Here is an 18,576-nt window from a genome sequence, read left to right as displayed (position 1 = left end):
GGATGATGGGTGCTGTGGCATCGACCTCACAATCCAGAATCAGAAAATCAACAGGAAAAACAAACTTGTCAACCCACACAATGACATCTTCAATTCGCCCTTCAGAACGCACATGTGAACGATCGGTTAATTGTAAGATGACGGATGTGGGTCTCGCATTTCCTATCCCAAGCTTTACAAAATTGACTTAGGCATCAAGTTCACACTTGAGCCAAGGTAACATAGTGCCTTCCCAACAAATTTGTCTCCTATCGAACATGGGATGATAAAACTTCCCGGATCATGTCTCTTCGGTGGCAGCTTGCTTAAGGATGAGCAAAATTCTTTTACCGTGACAATTGTCTTGTACTGCTCAGCCTTTTTTTTCTTGGTCACAATCTCCTTGAGGAACTTAGCATATCTAGGCATTTGTTCCATAGCCTCCAGAAAAGGAACATTGATTTGAAGTTGACTCAGAATGTCAACAAACTTTCTGAATTGAACATCCTCGTTATGTTTTTTCAGTCTTTGCGGAAAAGTATGTGGGGGTCTGGCTTCCTGTACTGACGGAGTGGGAACAGAATTTGCCTTGGCATTTTTATTTGCTCCCTCAGTCACTTTACTTGATGAACTCTCATCCTTATCCTCTTCCTCTGATATTTTTTCTAGCACTTCTTGATAAGCTTGTACAGTCTCAGGGGGTGAATTATCCTTCGATCTTCCCCCAAACTTATCTTCGACATTAATTCGTGTACCACTTCATAGAGTTAGCACACTACAGTGCTCTTTGCCATGAGGTTTTGTGAGTTCAGTATCACTCGGAAGATGTTCTGGTCGCCGTTCTTGTAATGCTGTGGCAATTTAACCAACCTGATTCTCCAATGCCCTCAGCGACAAACTGTGGCTCTGAAGTAGAGCCCCTTGGTTTTTTATGAAGGTTGCATGGTCTTGCAGCAGTGTCTTTGTTGTTGCTATGAACTGTTGCATCGTGGTTTCCAAAGAACTGGTGTTGGATGAAGATGACCCTCCCTTGTTAGAATTATGCCATGGCATACTCGATTGAAAACCTTGGGAGTCATTGAAATTCTGTTGCCGAACTGGTTGATGAGCATTGTTGGTTCCTTGGTTTCCCCACGAAAAGTTTGGATGTTGACGCCATCCAGGATTATATATGTTAGAATAGGGATTGTTGTTACCTCGGTTGAAGTTGCCTACATAATTTATGGATTCTTGATTGGTCAGGCAGTCACTCTCATTGTGATTGTCGTGGCATAATAAACATGCTGAATGGGATGCCTTCACTTCTCTCACCTCACTTGGCTTTTGTAGATTCTTCAATATGTTGGTGATAGCAGCAAGTTGGGCGGACACGTTATCCTTAGAGTCTAGCTCGAAAGCTTCATGTGATTTGCGCCCAAGTCCAAGCCTTGTGGATGGGAATTGATAATCGTTGGTGGCAATCCTGTCCAGAATGTCAAATGCTTCTGCTGGTGATTTGTCAAGTAACGTCTCGTTTGCCGAGGCATCTAGCATCATCCTCATAGGTGCATTTACTCCATTATAGAACATCACCACTTGCGTCCAGTCTTTAAAACCATGATTTGAACATTTACGAAGCAATCCTTTGTATCGATCTCAGCACTCATACATTGATTCGTCATCATCTTGACGAAAAGAAGCTATGTCGTTCCTCAATTGGGTGTTCATGTTCGGAGGATTATACCGCAACAAAAACTTTTTGCACAGAATATTCCACGACTCCATTGAACCCGCTGGAACGCCACTCAACCAAGCCCTTGCTCGGTCACGCAGAGAATAAGAAAATAGATTTAGTTTCAAAACATCTTCGTGCACTCCTTGTTGGCGAAAGGAATCGCACACCTCCAAGAAGTTACGAATGTGCTGTCTGGCATCTTCATTTGGCATGCCCCCAAATTGCCCTATGGAGTTCAGCATAGTAAACATGACAGGTTTGAGCTCGAAGTGGGCTGCCTGAATTTTTGGTGCCACAATTCCAGGATTTAAGTCTTCTAAGATCGGGTTTAAGTGATCACGAATTGCACAAGGTCTGGTTGCATTCCCAGAATTTAGATTTTCTCCGACATTCTGATCTTCCTCATGACCAATACCTTGATTTCCGAGTTGGTACATATTTGCACATTGAGCACGCCTTCTACTCCTAAAAAGTTTTTCAATCTCAGGTTCAATCGGTTCTATTGGCTTGTCAGGATTACTTCTGGTCATATACCGAGAAAAACCTGAAAAAGATAGGAAAAATAAAAAGGTTAAACTATATAAAAGAAATATACACAAGTAAAATAAAAATACTTTGACAAAAAAAATTAACTTCCAATTGCCAATTCCCCGGTAACGGCACCAAAAACTTGTCCGCTGTTTGTGAGTACTATATATGGGTGCGGAAATATATGCAAGTATACACAATCGAACAAGTAATACAGTGATAAGTTGAGTATCGTCTCCACAGGGAATTGAGGAAATCAAATAAGTTTGTCAAGGCACTTTACTTTGTCACCTAAGTAAAGTTAGTGATGGTATCTACAAATGAGAATGCTATGGCAAAATAGAATGTCTGATGTGGAAATAGAATGGTGGTAGTGTGGTAGCAAATGGATATATCGTGACAAATTATATTGTGATGTGTGTAAACAAATTAAAATGTCAAGGCAAAATAAAATGTAAATACGAGATTTAAAATGTAGGACTTTAGTTTTCTTACACGACAAGCTGCTTTGGGAATGAGTGATGGGAGTCACTAAGAAAAATATAAGTCTACTTCTTCGAATGATTTTATCTCTATGTCTCTTCTACCCGGCAGAGAATACTAAGGCATCCTATGCTATCTCTAGTAAGGGACTCGACAGATTCAAGATGCCTTGGCAAAACTGATTGGCGTAAACCCCTACAGTGATCCTATTGGTCTAGATAATAAGATATGTCTTGGAAATACCTTTTTGCGGTAGCATTAACATCTAACCTATCGTTCTTGCACAACTCCTTTTAATCGAATGAAATCCTAGTCTTATCTCTAAGGTGGATTAGGCCTAGTTACTACCTAGAACCCTTTGTTTATGTAGTTCCTCCCTAGTTTCTCTCGAATACTAAGGATATTTTGCCAAGGTATTCTCTCGAACCCTAAGAACCTCCTAAGGAAAGGCTACTCTCGTAGCTCCTACAACCTTAAGGCATTAAGTATCATAAACAAAACATATTAAAGCATAGAAAATGAACCATTCATTGAAATAAAAACTTAAACATCCAAGCGAACTCCCACCAAATAGGATTAATTCATGGTGGGGTTCGAAATAAACAAGAGCAATTCAAGTTTCATTCGTTCCTTACAATCCAATAACAAAATATGAAAGCAAAGAACTAAGGGAATGAGGAAAAGCCTTCGACGCTCACTACCTGAGCTTCCCTCGGTCACCACGAACTGCCCCCAACGAACTAGCTCCTCTCGGATGACTTAGAATGCCACTCCTTCAAGCTTATCACAGAGAAATGCCATGGCAAGTAGGATTGATGGAGAAAAGTAAGACCTTCCCTCTCTAACTTTTAAGCTCAAAATGGCGTGGAACCAAAGTGCATAACATTGTGGCTTCATCCTCTATTTATAGGGGGAGAAAAACCCTAAAGATTTATGTCAAAATTCCAAAGATACCCCAAATCATGCTTAATTCACGTGAAGATCGGGCAGAACTGGCAGTGGTGCTACTGGGCAGCTGGCAATGGTCCAGCCTGGATGGTTGACTGAGCACCCGACAGACAGCATTGATTCAAGCAAATTTCTTGGTCATAGTAAGATATCCCGTGAAAATAGGGATAGTTGGCTCCAAAAATTTATTCTTTCATTTTGTTCGCTCTCTAAATGCTAATCCAACTTGGCATTTTCATTCTGCTCAGCAATCTCCTTATGCCACGACATTTTCCTTTTTCTTTTCCTTGCTCTCAAATCCTGCACATCATTAAGCAAACACCTTCCCCATAAGACAGCACTGATGACAAATTAAAATGTCGCGGCAAACCTAATTCCACCACATGCAACTATATGCTCGTAAATGCATCTATGTGGTCCTAAATGATCTCTTAGACATTCTATAACTTAAGTGAAAAGGTCCTAAAATGTGACCTTTTTACGGAGTTATCAATGATCTTTATACCGTTGAATTCGTATATCAGTCTAGTTTAGTTTAAAACAAAAATATACTAATTCCAGGTAATGTACAAAGAGATATTAATTTTTAATCGAGGATAAGTCAATAAACAGAACAACATAATATGTTCAAAACAACTTCTGTTAGTCAACTTCTAAAATTCACTATAGATTGTACAAGTGGAAATAGATGGAGTGTCGTATATGGTTAGATTCGTATTCGATTCTAGTTTTTGGTGGTATAACCGGAATAATTTTTAAGTATGTATATTCATATATAATAATATTTCTTTGAAGGTAGTGCAAACTGCCAGTATATGAAATTTTGATAAATTGTGTAGTTGAAGCATTTAAAAACAAAGAATTAATTCTAAAGCTTAGTGAGGCTTATACCTTGATTTATTAATAGATTGTCAAAGTGAATTCAATTTATTTATTTATTTAGCTATTTTGATTGAGGACGACTTGTGATAAGTCAACCTCGTATTATTTAAAGTATGTTTTCTATTTTAAAAACATATTATTTTCATAATGTTTATATAAAGTTTTATGAATGGTTTAGAGTATGAACTACCCAATTTATAATTTCATGAGAATGATTGGAAAATGATTCTGAATTGAAATATTGATTATGAAAATAATAAGATATAATTTGAAAGCCCATTGTATGTTGCATTGAGAGTCATATGTACAGTTGGTGCCATGAGATGGATTGATTATGATTATGATTATGATTATGATTATGATATGGCACATTTGTGTACATTATGTGTAGCACCGTTGGTTCAAATGATATGAATGCACTTGGAGTGCATATTCTGATTACGATGATAGCACTAAAGTGTTATTGCGCACACTCGTCTGACTCACGTACCTTGGATTCTCTTACATATACATTGGGCTATAAAAGTAAATGTGAAATTTATGACAAGAATATGAAATAAAGAAATATGAAATTGAAATGAAAGTTCTGAAATATGTTTGAATGAAAAGAACATGAGTTGTTTATGATATTTGATGTTGATTTACATGAGTTTTGATAAAATAAGGAGATGATGATTTTCAGGTTTTCAAGAGGAAAAATGTTTAAATAGCTCAGTTTGAAAGTTTTATTGTTTTATTTAAATTACAATTTTATGTTGTATACTTTATGGAATTTATGTTTTATATCACTTTAACTATATTATTGTCTCACTAAGTTTTACTTAGCGTGTGATGATTTTCATACGTAGGTTCAAATATAGAAAATGACGTAAAGCATTGAGTTTTCCGAGGATGTTTTGGAAGTCAAACCTACCTATAAAATCAATAAGACATCCTATCTTTAACTTATTAGTGGCATGTACATTACACTGTATGGTATGCTTTATTGAATTTATTTTGAAAGGGACTGTAATAGTAAATTAGGATTATGTTTAATTTTGGCTAATTTTAGTTATAATCGTATTTATGAATGAAAAGTATAAACTTTATGTTTTAAATAGTTTTTAAACTAAGTAGTATTTAGGCAGCTTTATATATTTATGAAACAACATTATACTGCCTAATTACTACCTAAAATCTATTTCGTTTTCAATGATCAAATATTATTTTATGATTTTATACGAATAAGGGGAATTTTTTTTACGTTGAAATAGAAAATGTTTAAAAAGGAACTAAAATTTAAGTATTTATGATCAAGAAATGTCTGAAAGGTTAATGTAACTTCTATAACTCGTACTTTGAGACGTATACGAGTTATGGTGTTACATTCCAGACAGCTCTATTCAGACCACAAAACTTCAAAATTCCTCCCAAATCCTCATGTTATACTCACAAGCAAAAAAGATATAATCTCTAGCATCCACACCATTCAAGCAAAAATAACATCCATAACATTCCACAACACCCTATCTCTGCAACCGATCCTTCGTAGGCAATCGATCTTGCACTATAAATCAAACCATTAAAGCAAAACGAGGGACATGAAAAGGAAACCAAACCAACCTTACCCACTGAACCCTTTCATGGCACACTCGACTACGCTGTCAAACTTCCTTGGCCTTCCCTGAAACGATCCAGCACCATAGGCATATTCATTTTCTTTATTATGGAATGAAATAAAATATATAGATTATTGTGTAAAATGTAAGACAAACATGAACTTGGTTTTGTGGCATGGTATATGCACTGGGTTCCCAATGTCCTAGGTATGAATCCTCCCAACTCCTTTCTTATTCTACCTTTATTTTCCATTTGATTTTCATTCAACCGGATTGAAAGATAAATATATAAATTAAATGAATATAAATTATAGAAAAAATATTTAATCTAATGGTGACATGTGTCACCATCTAATTAGTATATTAAATTTAGGACCAAATTGATAGAATGTATAAGTATTGAGGATCAAATTTATAATTACACAAATTTCGTTAACTGTCACGTCAGCATTTCCGTCAACTATTGACGGTTTTTCAATGTTATCAAAACATGACCGGATCGGCCAGTTCGACCGGTTGAACCGAGAGCCAGTTGCATGTCCGGTCCGGTCAGCCTCCAAAACCAGTTTTATAATGAACTGCTAAAGAACCGGTAGAACCGACAAAACCGGTATGAACTGGCGGTTCAACCGGTTCACATGGTTCTGTTTTTTTTTTAAATAAACCAAACGACGTCGTTTGTTATGATTTTTTTCAGCCCCAAATTTATTTTCTGATTTTTTCCAGCCCCAAATATTATGTTGTAGTTAATTTGAATCATTTTGTTTCACTTGATATTATGGTATTTAACTTATATATATTATGACTTGTGATATTTTTATAACTTTTAATATTGTGAACTTAGAAAGAGTGTTATATATATATATATTTTACTTTGAATATTATGTAAAAATTTTAAAAATATTATTTTATATAAACCGGTTCAACTGCGGTTTAACCCGGTTGAACAAGTGAACCAATACATTCCCGGTTTAAGGTCTGGTCTAGTTTTAAAACATTGTGGTTTCTGGTTTGATTGACATCATCTAAATAGTTAGGTGGTTTGATTTACAAAATTAAAAGATCAGTGACAAAAGTAAAAGGGTCAAATAGTTAGGTGGTTAATGTGAAAGTTTACCCTAATAATTATCTTCAAATCATAAATAAAAGAAAGACGAATACGATTTGAAAATCCTGAATCGTTGGAGAAGGGTGAAAGATATGTTGTAGCGCAAATTTCTTCTATCGGATTCTGGGTAACTCTTCATCTTTTCAATTCAAAGCTTCTTTCTTTTTTTTTCAATCTTTTCAATTCAATTTCAATTTCAATTTCATTTCGATTACAATTGAATCTAAATAAAATAAAGTGGAACTGAATACAAAGGCCATGAATTTCATCCGCAATTCCACGGCCAAGCTTTCTTCAAGATTCCTGGACCCGAGAAACACATTGTTCTTGGGGTCTAGACATTCATCTAATCCCTCTTGTTATGAGCATGAGTTTTTCTGCAAGGGCAAAGCTTTTCTATTGAATTCCAATAAAAACTCTCAATTCCACGCCTACCCTTCGCGGTTCTTGGGATTTCAACGCCCTATCAAAAATGCCCAGAAGTCGAATTGCGTCCCAAGTTCCGTTTTTGCCCAACACAGGGCGATTTCAATGCCTTACGGTTTATTTGTGGATGACACGGTAGCATCAAACGTAAGATATCTCTCAACGTCGGTTGAAACCAACAGAAACGACAGTACTTTCGAGAGAATTCACATACAGAACAGCATTTCTGTGAAACCCAAGAACCTTGCAGGAGAAGAAACTCCACTAGATGAAGACAGAAACAAAGTGAAGAACACTGTGAAAGGTCTGGAGGAGGGAAAAGGTGGAGTTTCAATCGATAGCGATATCGAGAAGGAGGGGTGGAATTTGTTGAGAGATGCAGTCGTTAAGTATTGTGGATACCCTATTGGTACAGTGGCTGCAAATGATCCATGTGATAAGATGCCTTTGAATTACGATCAGGTGTTCATTCGTGATTTCGTGCCTTCGGCTTTGGCCTTCTTGCTTAAAGGCGAAGGAGAGATTGTCAAGAATTTTCTCCTACATACCTTGCAGTTGCAGGTATACATGATTCACTTACATATACCTTATTGGATAACTTTGTAGCACCATTATTTCCTTTTTGGTTTGACTAATCATTTATTGTAAAGTTGATTGTTCCTATCCATTTGTTTATTATTTAAGATTCAGATTGCCTAATTACCGTTATCATCAATGTTATCCTATTTTGGTCTTTGATTATCTTTATTGCTTGGGGGCTGCTTGCTTTCTAACATTGCAAACATTGCAAACTTACATATTAAAGGAGACCAAATTCTAGGAATAATTCATCTTAGGATGTTTACCATAAAGTTGTTATGTTGAGCTTTCAGGTTGCTTTTAATCATTATAAAACTTAGTGCGTTTATTGCTTAATGTAATCGATTGTAAGCCTCTTTTCTTTATGCTGGTAGTTTCAAGCACATCAACATTCGATCTAGAGGCGGATATGGGTGTTATTTACTATGTAGGTTAAACATTTCCTTGTCAGTCTGCAAACTTTAACAACTATTTTTTTTTTCATTTGGTCTAGAGTTGGGAGAAAACTGTCGATTGCTATAGTCCTGGACAGGGGTTGATGCCAGCAAGTTTTAAGGTTAGAAGTGTACCAATTGATGACAATAAGTTTGAGGAAGTACTAGATCCAGATTTTGGAGAAGCAGCTATTGGTCGTGTTGCACCGGTGGACTCTGGTTAGTATTGTGGAACTTTGTAGACCAATTACTATGACGATTTGCTAGTTAAGATGAGGATGTTGAACTATTCAGCTTTAGTAGTCATAATGCTTTTTTACTTATAATGTGATTCTCCCCCCTTCCTTTTCCAAAGTTCCTGCTCCGAGAGAGAATTGATAAAGTGAGTTGATTGAATTGACTTTTTGGTAGGATTGTGGTGGATTATTTTGTTGAGGGCATATGGGAAGATCACTGGTGATTATTCATTGCAAGAGAGAGTGGATGTCCAAACAGGAATGAAACTGATCCTCAACTTGTGTTTAGCTGATGGATTTGATATGTTTCCTTCCCTGTTAGTCACTGATGGATCATGCATGATAGACAGAAGGATGGGTATTCATGGTCATCCCCTTGAGATCCAAGTGAGTTCATTGTTAGAAAGCCTTCAAGTTTCCCGTCAAAAAACAGAAAAAAGAAAGTTGTTTTACGTTGCTCTTGTTAATATTGGATTTAACTTGGTCTCCAAATTATATGAATTTTTTGACCATAATTGTTATTTCTTGCACATGGTATTGGACCCTGCCTCGTTTTTAACATACTTCCATTTGCCCTTTCTATGTTGAAAATATTGTCCTAATTGTCATATACTTGATCTACAGGCTCTGTTTTATGCCGCTCTACGTTCTTCTCGTGAGATTCTCACAAGCGAAGGTTCCAATAATCTGGTGAGGGCTATAAACAATAGACTGAATGCACTATCATTCCACATCAGAGAATACTATTGGGTTGACATGAAAAAGATCAATGAGATATACCGTTACAAAACAGAAGAGTACTCCATGGATGCTACCAACAAATTCAATATTTACCCTGAGCAAATTCCTTCCTGGCTTATGGATTGGATACCCGAAAAAGGTGGATATCTAATCGGCAACCTACAGCCAGCTCACATGGATTTTAGGTTCTTCACACTTGGGAATCTCTGGTCCATTGTTTCATCACTCGGCACTCCGAGACAGAATGAAGCTATTCTGAACTTAATTGAATACAAATGGAATGACATTGTGGGGCACATGCCTCTCAAGATATGCTATCCTGCAGTAGAGAATGAAGAGTGGCGCATAATTACCGGATGCGATCCAAAGAATACGTGAGTGCCTTTCCTTTTATCATGAAAACTCTTCCCTCAGTAACCTTTTATCATGAAAACTCTTCCCCAAGTAACCTTATACACACACACATATATCTTTCTAAATATTATCTACTGACACTAGTGTGCTTAATGAACTTGTGCAGCCCTTGGTCATATCATAATGGTGGATCTTGGCCAACACTTCTCTGGCAGGTGAAGTTGAATTTTCTTGTAGTTCAGAATACCCTTTATCGAGAAGGGCATCTGTTGTGTTCTAATTAACTGACTTTGTTCTGTGAGGCTTGTTTGAATACATTTTTTAGAAGTGGTTATATTACACTTGCAGTTCACTTTGGCCTGCGTCAAGATGGGCAGATTAGAGCTAGCCCAAAAGGCGATTGCTTTGGCAGAGAAGAGGCTTTCAAGAGACCATTGGCCTGAATACTACGACACCCGGAGTGGGAAGTTCATCGGAAAGCAATCTCGACTCTACCAGACATGGACTATTGCCGGTTTCCTGACCTCTAAAATGATGGTGAAGAACCCAGAGATGGCTTCCTTGTTATTCTGGGAGGAAGACTTGGATCTTCTCGAGATCTGCGTCTGTGCACTTAGCAAAAGCGGCCGGGTAAGATGTTCTCGCGGTGCTGCTAAATCTCAGATACTTGTGTAATTCAACAGGAAGGTGGAGAGCCTTGTTACTGTACAGTCAGGAGTTCAGGGTGGAGTATGATATTTAGTGTGATAACCAATACTCAAATCATTGAGAAAAGTTCAGCATACAAGTTTCTGTTAAAAACAAGTGTACCATATTACATACCTTGTTTCTCCGATCAAATTCAGATAACACGCGACTTTCATATTGTTAAAAAATTTATTTATCACTTTTGCTTCCCTCCACTATGTTGAATTTCCAGGTGCCAAATAATTTGGTCTATTTATATTCAATTAATTATTATCATTAAAGTATTAATTGTATTTCTATGTACTCTTAATTGTATGATCTAGTAATAATAAAAACTTACATCATCATTTTAACGAAAGTAACTTATAATATTAATTAATTACACCTATTAATAATATTTTACAACTCACGATGATTATTTATAATAATTCTATAAATTTAACAATTATCTTTTAAAAAATATTTCAATATATTTAATTACCATTTTAATATTTTACTACGACAAGCTTTTTGGGATAATACAATGAGAAAATAAAAATAATTATTTTTTCATATAGAATTAATGTTACAGTGTGATGTCTGCCCGAATTAGGTCTCCCGTTTGCGTTTTCATTTTCATTTTCCAAAGCTTCATCTACGGCATCGTTATTTTGGCGTCGGAAAAACATACACAGAAATTATGAAGATGTCACATCTTCCAAGAAGATACATCTTTTAGATCTACTATAATAAATACCCTATTTAAAAAATAAATAAAATTCAATCATCCTAGGGAATTTTTATCCACCTCAATGTTGGAGTGGTTTTGCCATTTTACTATTCATTTTAAGCAGTCACACACAGAGACAATTGTAACAGTTGAAAGAAGGAAAGCTACTTTATATGTCGATTGGGTGTTTACATCACCAGAAGAATCACACTTCATATTCCCTGCCAAAAGATCCAATCCATCCTTCCCCTCGATCCCATAAAATAAGGGAAATGTCGAAACGGAAGCCCACCAGAGCCCCGACCACCGACGATCCTCCGCACCTGCAACCGGGCTCCCAAATTGAGATAAGTTCCAACGACCCTGGGTTCCTAGGTTCATGGTACACCGGCGTACTCATCAAGCGTGCTCCTTCTAAGAAACCCAACAACAAATTCGTAGTCGAGTACACCCATCTTTTCGAGGACGAGGCGGGTACTAAACCCTTGAGGGAGACCGCCGACGCCGTGGATTTACGCCCTCCTGCCCCTCGAGAAAAGGTCAGGAAGTTCAAGTTTAGTGAAGAGGTTGATGCCTTTCATAACGATGGGTGGTGGGAAGGGGTGATTACTAAGGAGTTGGAGAATGGGAGGTTTCATGTTTACTTCAAGAGGTCTAAAGAGCAGCTGGAGTTTGGCGAGGACCAGTTGAGGCTTCATAGAGAGTGGATTAAAGGGGCTTGGACTCCACCCCTGGAGGAAGATAAGCATGTGAAAGAGGTAAATTCTTATTTCTTTAGGTTTTTTTAATCTGTTTGATTGTTGGAATCGGAAGTACAGAGATATGAAAAGAAATGCTTAAAAGTTGGGATTTATGATTTGCTTATTGTTACCTAGTATGTGCCGGATATAAACTTTAGTCGATATGCTATTAGAATTAGGTGCAAGTTATTTGGTTTTCTTGATGAAATATTTTTTTCTCATTGAATGTGTGAACTTGGAAATCAATATATGAATTTGTTTCTCTACATTGTTTGTAATTTCCTATCTTAGCTGTTCTAGATTGTTTCTACTTTGTGATTAAATTGATGGAGGCGTAATTGACAACAAATAAATGTAAAACTTTTCTAGTCCGACGAAGTAGTGACTGAAGGAAAGATGGATTATAACCAAGTCGTTGCCCGAGGGAAGCTAGAGTGTGATAATACAGCAATCAAAAAGAAGGATGATAATTCAGCAAGCAAAAAGAAGTTAAAGTCTGATTTAGCTGCGAGTGGAGGGAAATTCGAGTCTAACGAGATAACAAAGTATCGCGAGGGGGAACGAGTTGAAGTGACCAGCGACGAAGATGGTTTTGAAGGTGCTTGGTTTACTGGAACTATTGTTAAAGCATTGGGGAAGGACAGATACCTATTTCAGTACGATTGCTTGAGAACTGACGATGACACTGATTTCTTAAAAGAGAAGTTTGATGCCCTGCACATTAGGCCTTGTCCGCCTGAAATTTTTATGGCTGATTCGTTCCAAAAGCTTGATGAAGTCGATGCTTTCTACCTTGATGGCTGGTGGGTGGGTGTGATTTCTAAGGTTCTTAATTCTCTTTCTGAGACAAATTATGAAGTCTATTTCAAAGCTACCCAGGAGGAAATGAAGTTTAAGTATTCCGAGTTAAGGATACATCAGGACTGGATTAACGGGAAATGGGTTACCGCTTCTAAGGTATTACACTCTATCCCCCTTCAACACCTTTGTAGATATTTGTTCTTGAATGTGTTGCATGAGTTTTTCTGTGTAAGCATGGGTTTAGGTCATTATTCCTGAGTCTTTCTCAACTATTTAAAATTTCGATCTGCTAAACTCACATTCCGGAGTTTTTTTTTTTTTAATATCAACATCTGCAATAAACAAATTCTTGAATGGATGCATGAGAGGTTGAACGTGATTATGCACTATTGGACACGAGTCGACAATCAATAATTACACACTTTCTAGTCAAATGATGTCAAATGTTCCACCTTTCTGATGTAGTTAGACGTTGGTAATGCTCATAAGGTGGCTTATCAAACACCCAATTCTTTCAGGTTTTGATATGATGACTCCACAGGAAATGTAGTCCATGCACCAATTATGAAAGTACAAGTTCTTCATTTTTACTTATTTTTGGTTGATTGTGATTTGCTTATACTCAGGCATTGAAGACGTTACTGCAGAAGGAGAGGTAACATTACTTCGGCGTGGGGCGTTTACGACGGAATCAAAGTAAAGCCAAGTCTTTTCTGGTTTTCAGCTGTCGTATTTGGTGCTGGTGCTTGCGTGTGTAACCAATTTTAGGCTTTCATAGGCATTTTTTTTCAGAGACTGGAGGTACCTTAAGCCGCAAGCTGAACTTAAAGTAGAGCATTCTAAAACATCTATCTGTATGGGTATTGGGTAGCGTAGTCTTTTCTGTCAAGGTCTCGAGGATTAATGATGTATTACTTTCTCTTACAATCTGTGCGTGAAAGGTTTAAATATGCCAAAGGTCCTACTACTATTTTGAAATTTAAAATTTAATTAATCTTCATACTTTAATTTTACAGTATTGTATTTTTTATATATTTTTTATTTGCATAATAAAAAAATAAATGACTAGTCTAAATTGACTTTTGGTGCATGAAGAATTTTTTGTTAAAAATAGTGTCTAACATTTTCAAAGTTACACTTTTAGTTGTTTGAACTGTAATCGTCGTTAAATTTGGCCTTTATTCGACATGTGTCATGCACATAAAATTTAAAAAAAATTATATTTAAAACATTTATGTTGGGATTTTCGGAAGCTCGAATCGACAACCGGAACGGTTTGCAAAGAGGGGTCGGAACGGTTTTGAGTTTAGGGAGTAAGGAGATTGAAAGATAGAGAATTGCACAACGATTTATAGTGGTTCGACTTTCTCAACCAAAGTCTATGTCCACTACCTTAGCTCCTCACCAAGGATTTTCCAATAAATTCACTAATTTGTTCTTTCTTTTGAGGACAAAGAGTAACCTTACAAACTCCCTAGTTTTTCGGGTTAAACTAGAACATTTCCCTAGCTTTTATACAGGATTAGTTAGAACCTTTCCCCTTTACAAAAGGATAAAAGAAGTAAACAAATAAACCTCTCAAAGGTAGGTGTTTACAAGATTGAGCTCACAAGAACAAAATATTTACAAGAGAAAGATGAAATAAGAATAAAAAATTATTCTCTTGTGTTTGATTGTTTGGATAGTTGTTCTCATTATTCTTCAAGTGTCCTTAGCTTGTATTTATAGCTTGGAATGTGTTTGTTGTTGTATATAGCCGTTGGGGATGTTTTAGAGCCGTTTGGGGATGATTTTTCTACTCGAAAAGGCTGCCCAAAACTTGGTGCATCGGTGCACTATCATGGTGCATCGATACCCCTTCATTAAATTCAAATAAACTAGTCGTTACTAGCCGCTGCAGCCTTCGTGCATGGATGCACAGCAGGATGCATCGATGCACTAAGTGCATTCGAAATGGAGTGCATGGATGCACTGCATAGTGCATGGATGCACTAGTGCAGGTGCAGGGATGCACTGCAGGGATGGATGGATGCACTGCAGGGGTTCATGGATGCACTTTGACACCCTTTAGCATTTTGGCTCAAATCTGAATTTAATGGACTTTGAATTATTTTTGAAACCTTTTAAAAACTTTGAATAAATTCAATTCAAGTCCAAAAATATTTTGCCTTAAATTTGTTATATCGAAACATAATTCAACAATCTCCCCCTTTTTGATATAACAAAACATTTGAAAAAATTGTTTTTGGCAAAACTCCCCCTTAATAAAATGTTTAATGAAAAAAGATACCAATTGGTAACAAATACCAATTGTTTGAAAATATATGAAAAAGTTGCTCATTTTTCATTAAGAAATTGAATTTTTCAAACCAAAACTTCTCCCCCTTTCTGTTATATCAAAAATAATTCAATCTTTGAAGTTCAAAATAACTTTGGAGAGTAAGTAGTAAATTTGACATTTTAAAACTTATTTGAAAAATCAAAGCTCCCCCTCAATAAATGCATTTCAATCAAAATTTAGCTTTAAGAACTTGACATTTAAAAAGAAATTGAATTTCTACAAAGAATAGCAAATGTGTTAGTAGCACATGAAATTCAATATATCCAAGACTAAAATACTTTATGCAATACCAATTGTTGAAATTTGATATCAATACCATTTGTTAAAATTAAGTGCATATGCATAAAGTTTTCCAAAAATGTTATGCATTTTGAAAATTTTGATACCAATTGTTAGAGAGATATCATTTTCATTTAAACCACATGCATAAACATTCAAATTTAGGTCAAAAATTTAAAATTTGTAAAATCAAAGTATTTGAAAATTTGATATCAATTGTTAGAGAGATATCATTTGCATTAAAATCAATTTTGACCAAAATTTTATTATGATGAACTAAAAATTCTTAAAAATTAATTTAACTTTAAAATGTTCATCATAATCATCTTTTCAACATACATGAGATTACAATACATAATCATTTAAATCCAAAACTCATGCATGCTTAAAAATAAATGAGCAACCAAATAACCAAAATTAAAAGCATTAAGCTTAGAGGTTACCCATTCCTTTTTCGCGTGTGGCTAGAGCATCTTGAATATCATCACTTTCATCACCATTGCTCCCACACACTTACAAGAGACATTTAAGTAGCTTTTGGTATCCAAATTGCTTTGGATCCTTGAACATTAGTTTCAATGCCCCTTGTTCCCTTAGGAACCCATACTTGTCTAATTTTAAAATGTTTTCCTTTCTTTAAAGGACAAGTATGTTCCAAATGACAATAAAAATGACAATGTGAGCATTTTGCTATTTTTAAACATAATAAGTTATTTTTAGAAATTAATTCTTTTTCTTTTGTTAAGCCTTCAAGCTTAACTCCTAACCCAAAATTTTCTTTTTCTAAATCATTTATTTTGATTTTTGAAAGCTCTAAATTATTTTTCAAAATTTCATTTTGATTTTCAAAATCAACTTTTGCTTTCAAAATCAAATTATCTTTAATTTTGAGTTTTGAAATTAATTTCGTATATTTGGAATTCATGGTCTCAAATCCCAAATACAACCTATTATAAGCATCTTGTAACTCATCAAAAGTAAATGAATTAAATTCATTTGAGTTAAAAGATACCTCAAATTCTCTTTGAGCGGTTATAAGGCATAGGTTGACTACTTCATCTTCATCATTGGAATCATCTTCATCACTCCAAGATGAATGCCTTCTTCCCCTTTTTCTTTAGAAGAGGACATTCATACTTGACATGACCCTTTCTTTGACAATTGAAACATATCGGGGGACTCATCTTCTTGGTTGATTCATGTTTCACTTCCTTGGAAATCATGAATCTGTTGAGTTCCTTCAAGAGCTTGACCATCTCTTCTTCTTGTTCATCATCGTCTTCATCCACCTCATCATTTGAATCTTGATAGCTTTCATTGGTGGATTTGAAGTCAATGCCTACCTCCTTCTTCTTCTTGTTTTTCTTCTCTTCCCTTTCTTCATCTTCCTTCACCATCATCTCATGAGTGAGAAGAGAACTAATTAGCTCGTCGAGAGTGAGAGACTTTAAGTTTCTTGCTTCGATAATGGTCGTCTTCTTCGATTGCCACTCCTTTGGAAGAGAGTAGATCATCTTCCTCACAAGCTTCTCATTAGGGATTACTTCTCTATATCCCTTGAGACTGTTGACAATCACAGAAAATCTATCCGTCATAGCTTTGATGTCTTCATCGGGTTTCATCTTGAAGTTCTCGTAGCTATGGTTGAGAAGACTTTTCTTTGATTCCCTCACTTCGTCGGTTCCTTCATGAGTGACTTGGAACTTATCTTAAATATCTTTGGCACTGGAACAAGATGAGATTCTTCCATATTCATTTGGGCCTAAAGCACATAATAGCATATGTATAGCCTTAGAGTTAAGCTGGAAATTTTTCTGCTCTTCTCTATTCCAATTGTTGTACTTGCCTGGTGGAGAAGAGTAACCGTCCATGATTGAGTTCCAAGCTCCTAGATTGTAGGATTGAATAAAGTACATCATCTTATTCTTTTAATGTGCATAATTTGCGCCATTAAAGAAGGGTGGCTTGTTGACCGGTTGTGAATCCATAATAGGATATTCTTCAAGATAATAAGCACCGAAGGAAAAAGTCATTTCTTTTTCGGTTGCATCGGAAATTGGTAGAGCTTCTTCAAGGATCGTCTCAAAGTGGTTAAACCTTCTTAATGAGTTAGGCTCTAATGCCAATTGTTGGGATTTTCGGAAGCTCGAATCGACAACCGGAACGATTTGCAAAGAGGGGTCGGAACGGTTTTGAGTTTAAAGAGTAAGGAGATTGAAAGATAGAGAATTGCACAGCGATTTATAGTGGTTCGACTTTCTCAATCAAAGTCTACGTCCACTGCCTTAGCTCCTCACCAAGGATTTTCCAACAAATTCACTAATTTGTTCTTTCTTTTAAGGACAAAGAGTAACCTTACAAACTCCCTAGTTTTTTTGGGTTAAACTAGAACCTTTCCCTAGCTTTTACATGGGATTATCTAGAACCTTTCCCCTTTACAAAACGATAAAAGAAGTAAACAAATAAACCTCTCAAAGGTAGGTGCAAGAACAAAATATTTACAAGAGAAAGATGAAATAAGAATAAAAAACTCTTCTCTTGTGTTTGATTGCTTGGATAGTTGTTATCATTATTCTTCAAGTGTCCTTAGCTTGTATTTATAGCTTGGAATGTGTTTGATGTTGTATATAACCATTGGGGATGTTTTGGAGCCGTTTGGGGATGATTTTTCTACTCAAAAAGGCTGCCCATAATATGGTGCATCAGTGCACTATCATGGTGCATCGATACCCCTTCATTAAATTCAAATAAACTAGTCGTTGCAGCCTTCGTGCATGGATGCACAGCAGGATGCATCGATGCACAGCAGGATGCATCGATGCACAGAAGGATGCATCGATGCACTAAGTGCATTCGAAATGGAGTGCATGGATGCACTGCATGGTGCATCGATGCACTAGTGTAGGTGCATGGATGCACTGCAGGGATGCATGGATGCACTGTAGGGGTACATGGATGCACTTTGACACTCTTTAGCATTTTGGCTCAAATCCGAATTTAATGAACTTT

At 36.2% G+C, this 18,576-nt stretch overlaps 2 protein-coding genes across 4 annotated transcripts; both read left to right on the top strand.

Moving 5' to 3' along the window:
- The first annotated feature begins 7,287 nt into the window (after positions 1-7,287).
- On the top strand, positions 7,288-10,906 carry LOC120124702 (alkaline/neutral invertase A, mitochondrial-like). Of its 2 annotated transcripts, XM_039143304.1 has the most exons (6): positions 7,288-8,227; positions 8,739-8,898; positions 9,091-9,302; positions 9,540-10,030; positions 10,177-10,225; positions 10,359-10,906. In XM_039143304.1, exons 1-6 carry the CDS (start codon positions 7,499-7,501, stop codon positions 10,683-10,685), a joined length of 1,968 nt encoding a protein of 655 aa, XP_038999235.1. In that variant the 5' UTR covers positions 7,288-7,498; the 3' UTR covers positions 10,686-10,906. The 2 variants fall into 2 exon arrangements, with proteins under 2 accessions (XP_038999235.1, XP_038999237.1); XM_039143306.1 differs by lacking the exon at positions 10,359-10,906 and having other exon boundaries at positions 9,540-10,069; positions 10,102-10,225.
- Positions 10,907-11,556: 650 nt separating this feature from the next.
- On the top strand, positions 11,557-13,867 carry LOC120124671 (protein AGENET DOMAIN (AGD)-CONTAINING P1-like). Of its 2 annotated transcripts, XM_039143276.1 has the most exons (3): positions 11,559-12,164; positions 12,516-13,103; positions 13,574-13,867. In XM_039143276.1, exons 1-3 carry the CDS (start codon positions 11,580-11,582, stop codon positions 13,604-13,606), a joined length of 1,206 nt encoding a protein of 401 aa, XP_038999207.1. In that variant the 5' UTR covers positions 11,559-11,579; the 3' UTR covers positions 13,607-13,867. The 2 variants fall into 2 exon arrangements, with proteins under 2 accessions (XP_038999206.1, XP_038999207.1); XM_039143275.1 differs by lacking the exon at positions 13,574-13,867 and having other exon boundaries at positions 11,557-12,164; positions 12,516-13,220.
- Positions 13,868-18,576: the final 4,709 nt, after the last annotated feature.

This window comes from Hibiscus syriacus, unplaced genomic scaffold (genome assembly GCF_006381635.1).
Source record: "Hibiscus syriacus cultivar Baekdansim isolate YM2019G1 unplaced genomic scaffold, ASM638163v2 tig00110422_pilon, whole genome shotgun sequence".
In the NCBI taxonomy this organism is placed as follows: domain Eukaryota; kingdom Viridiplantae; phylum Streptophyta; class Magnoliopsida; order Malvales; family Malvaceae; genus Hibiscus; species Hibiscus syriacus.
The sequence above is the reverse complement of the archived record's forward strand: the minus strand, read 5'-3'. Positions and strand labels throughout refer to the sequence as shown.

Coding starts and splice junctions, on each gene's coding strand:
- LOC120124702 (XM_039143304.1), top strand. CDS start 7,499: ATGAATTTCATCCGCAATTCCACGGCCAAGCTTTCTTCAAGATTCCTG. Junction 8,228..8,738: donor TACATACCTTGCAGTTGCAG/GTATACATGATT, acceptor CATTTGGTCTAG/AGTTGGGAGAAAACTGTCGA. Junction 8,899..9,090: donor TGTTGCACCGGTGGACTCTG/GTTAGTATTGTG, acceptor ACTTTTTGGTAG/GATTGTGGTGGATTATTTTG.
- LOC120124671 (XM_039143275.1), top strand. CDS start 11,580: ATGTCGATTGGGTGTTTACATCACCAGAAGAATCACACTTCATATTCC. Junction 12,165..12,515: donor AAGATAAGCATGTGAAAGAG/GTAAATTCTTAT, acceptor AAACTTTTCTAG/TCCGACGAAGTAGTGACTGA.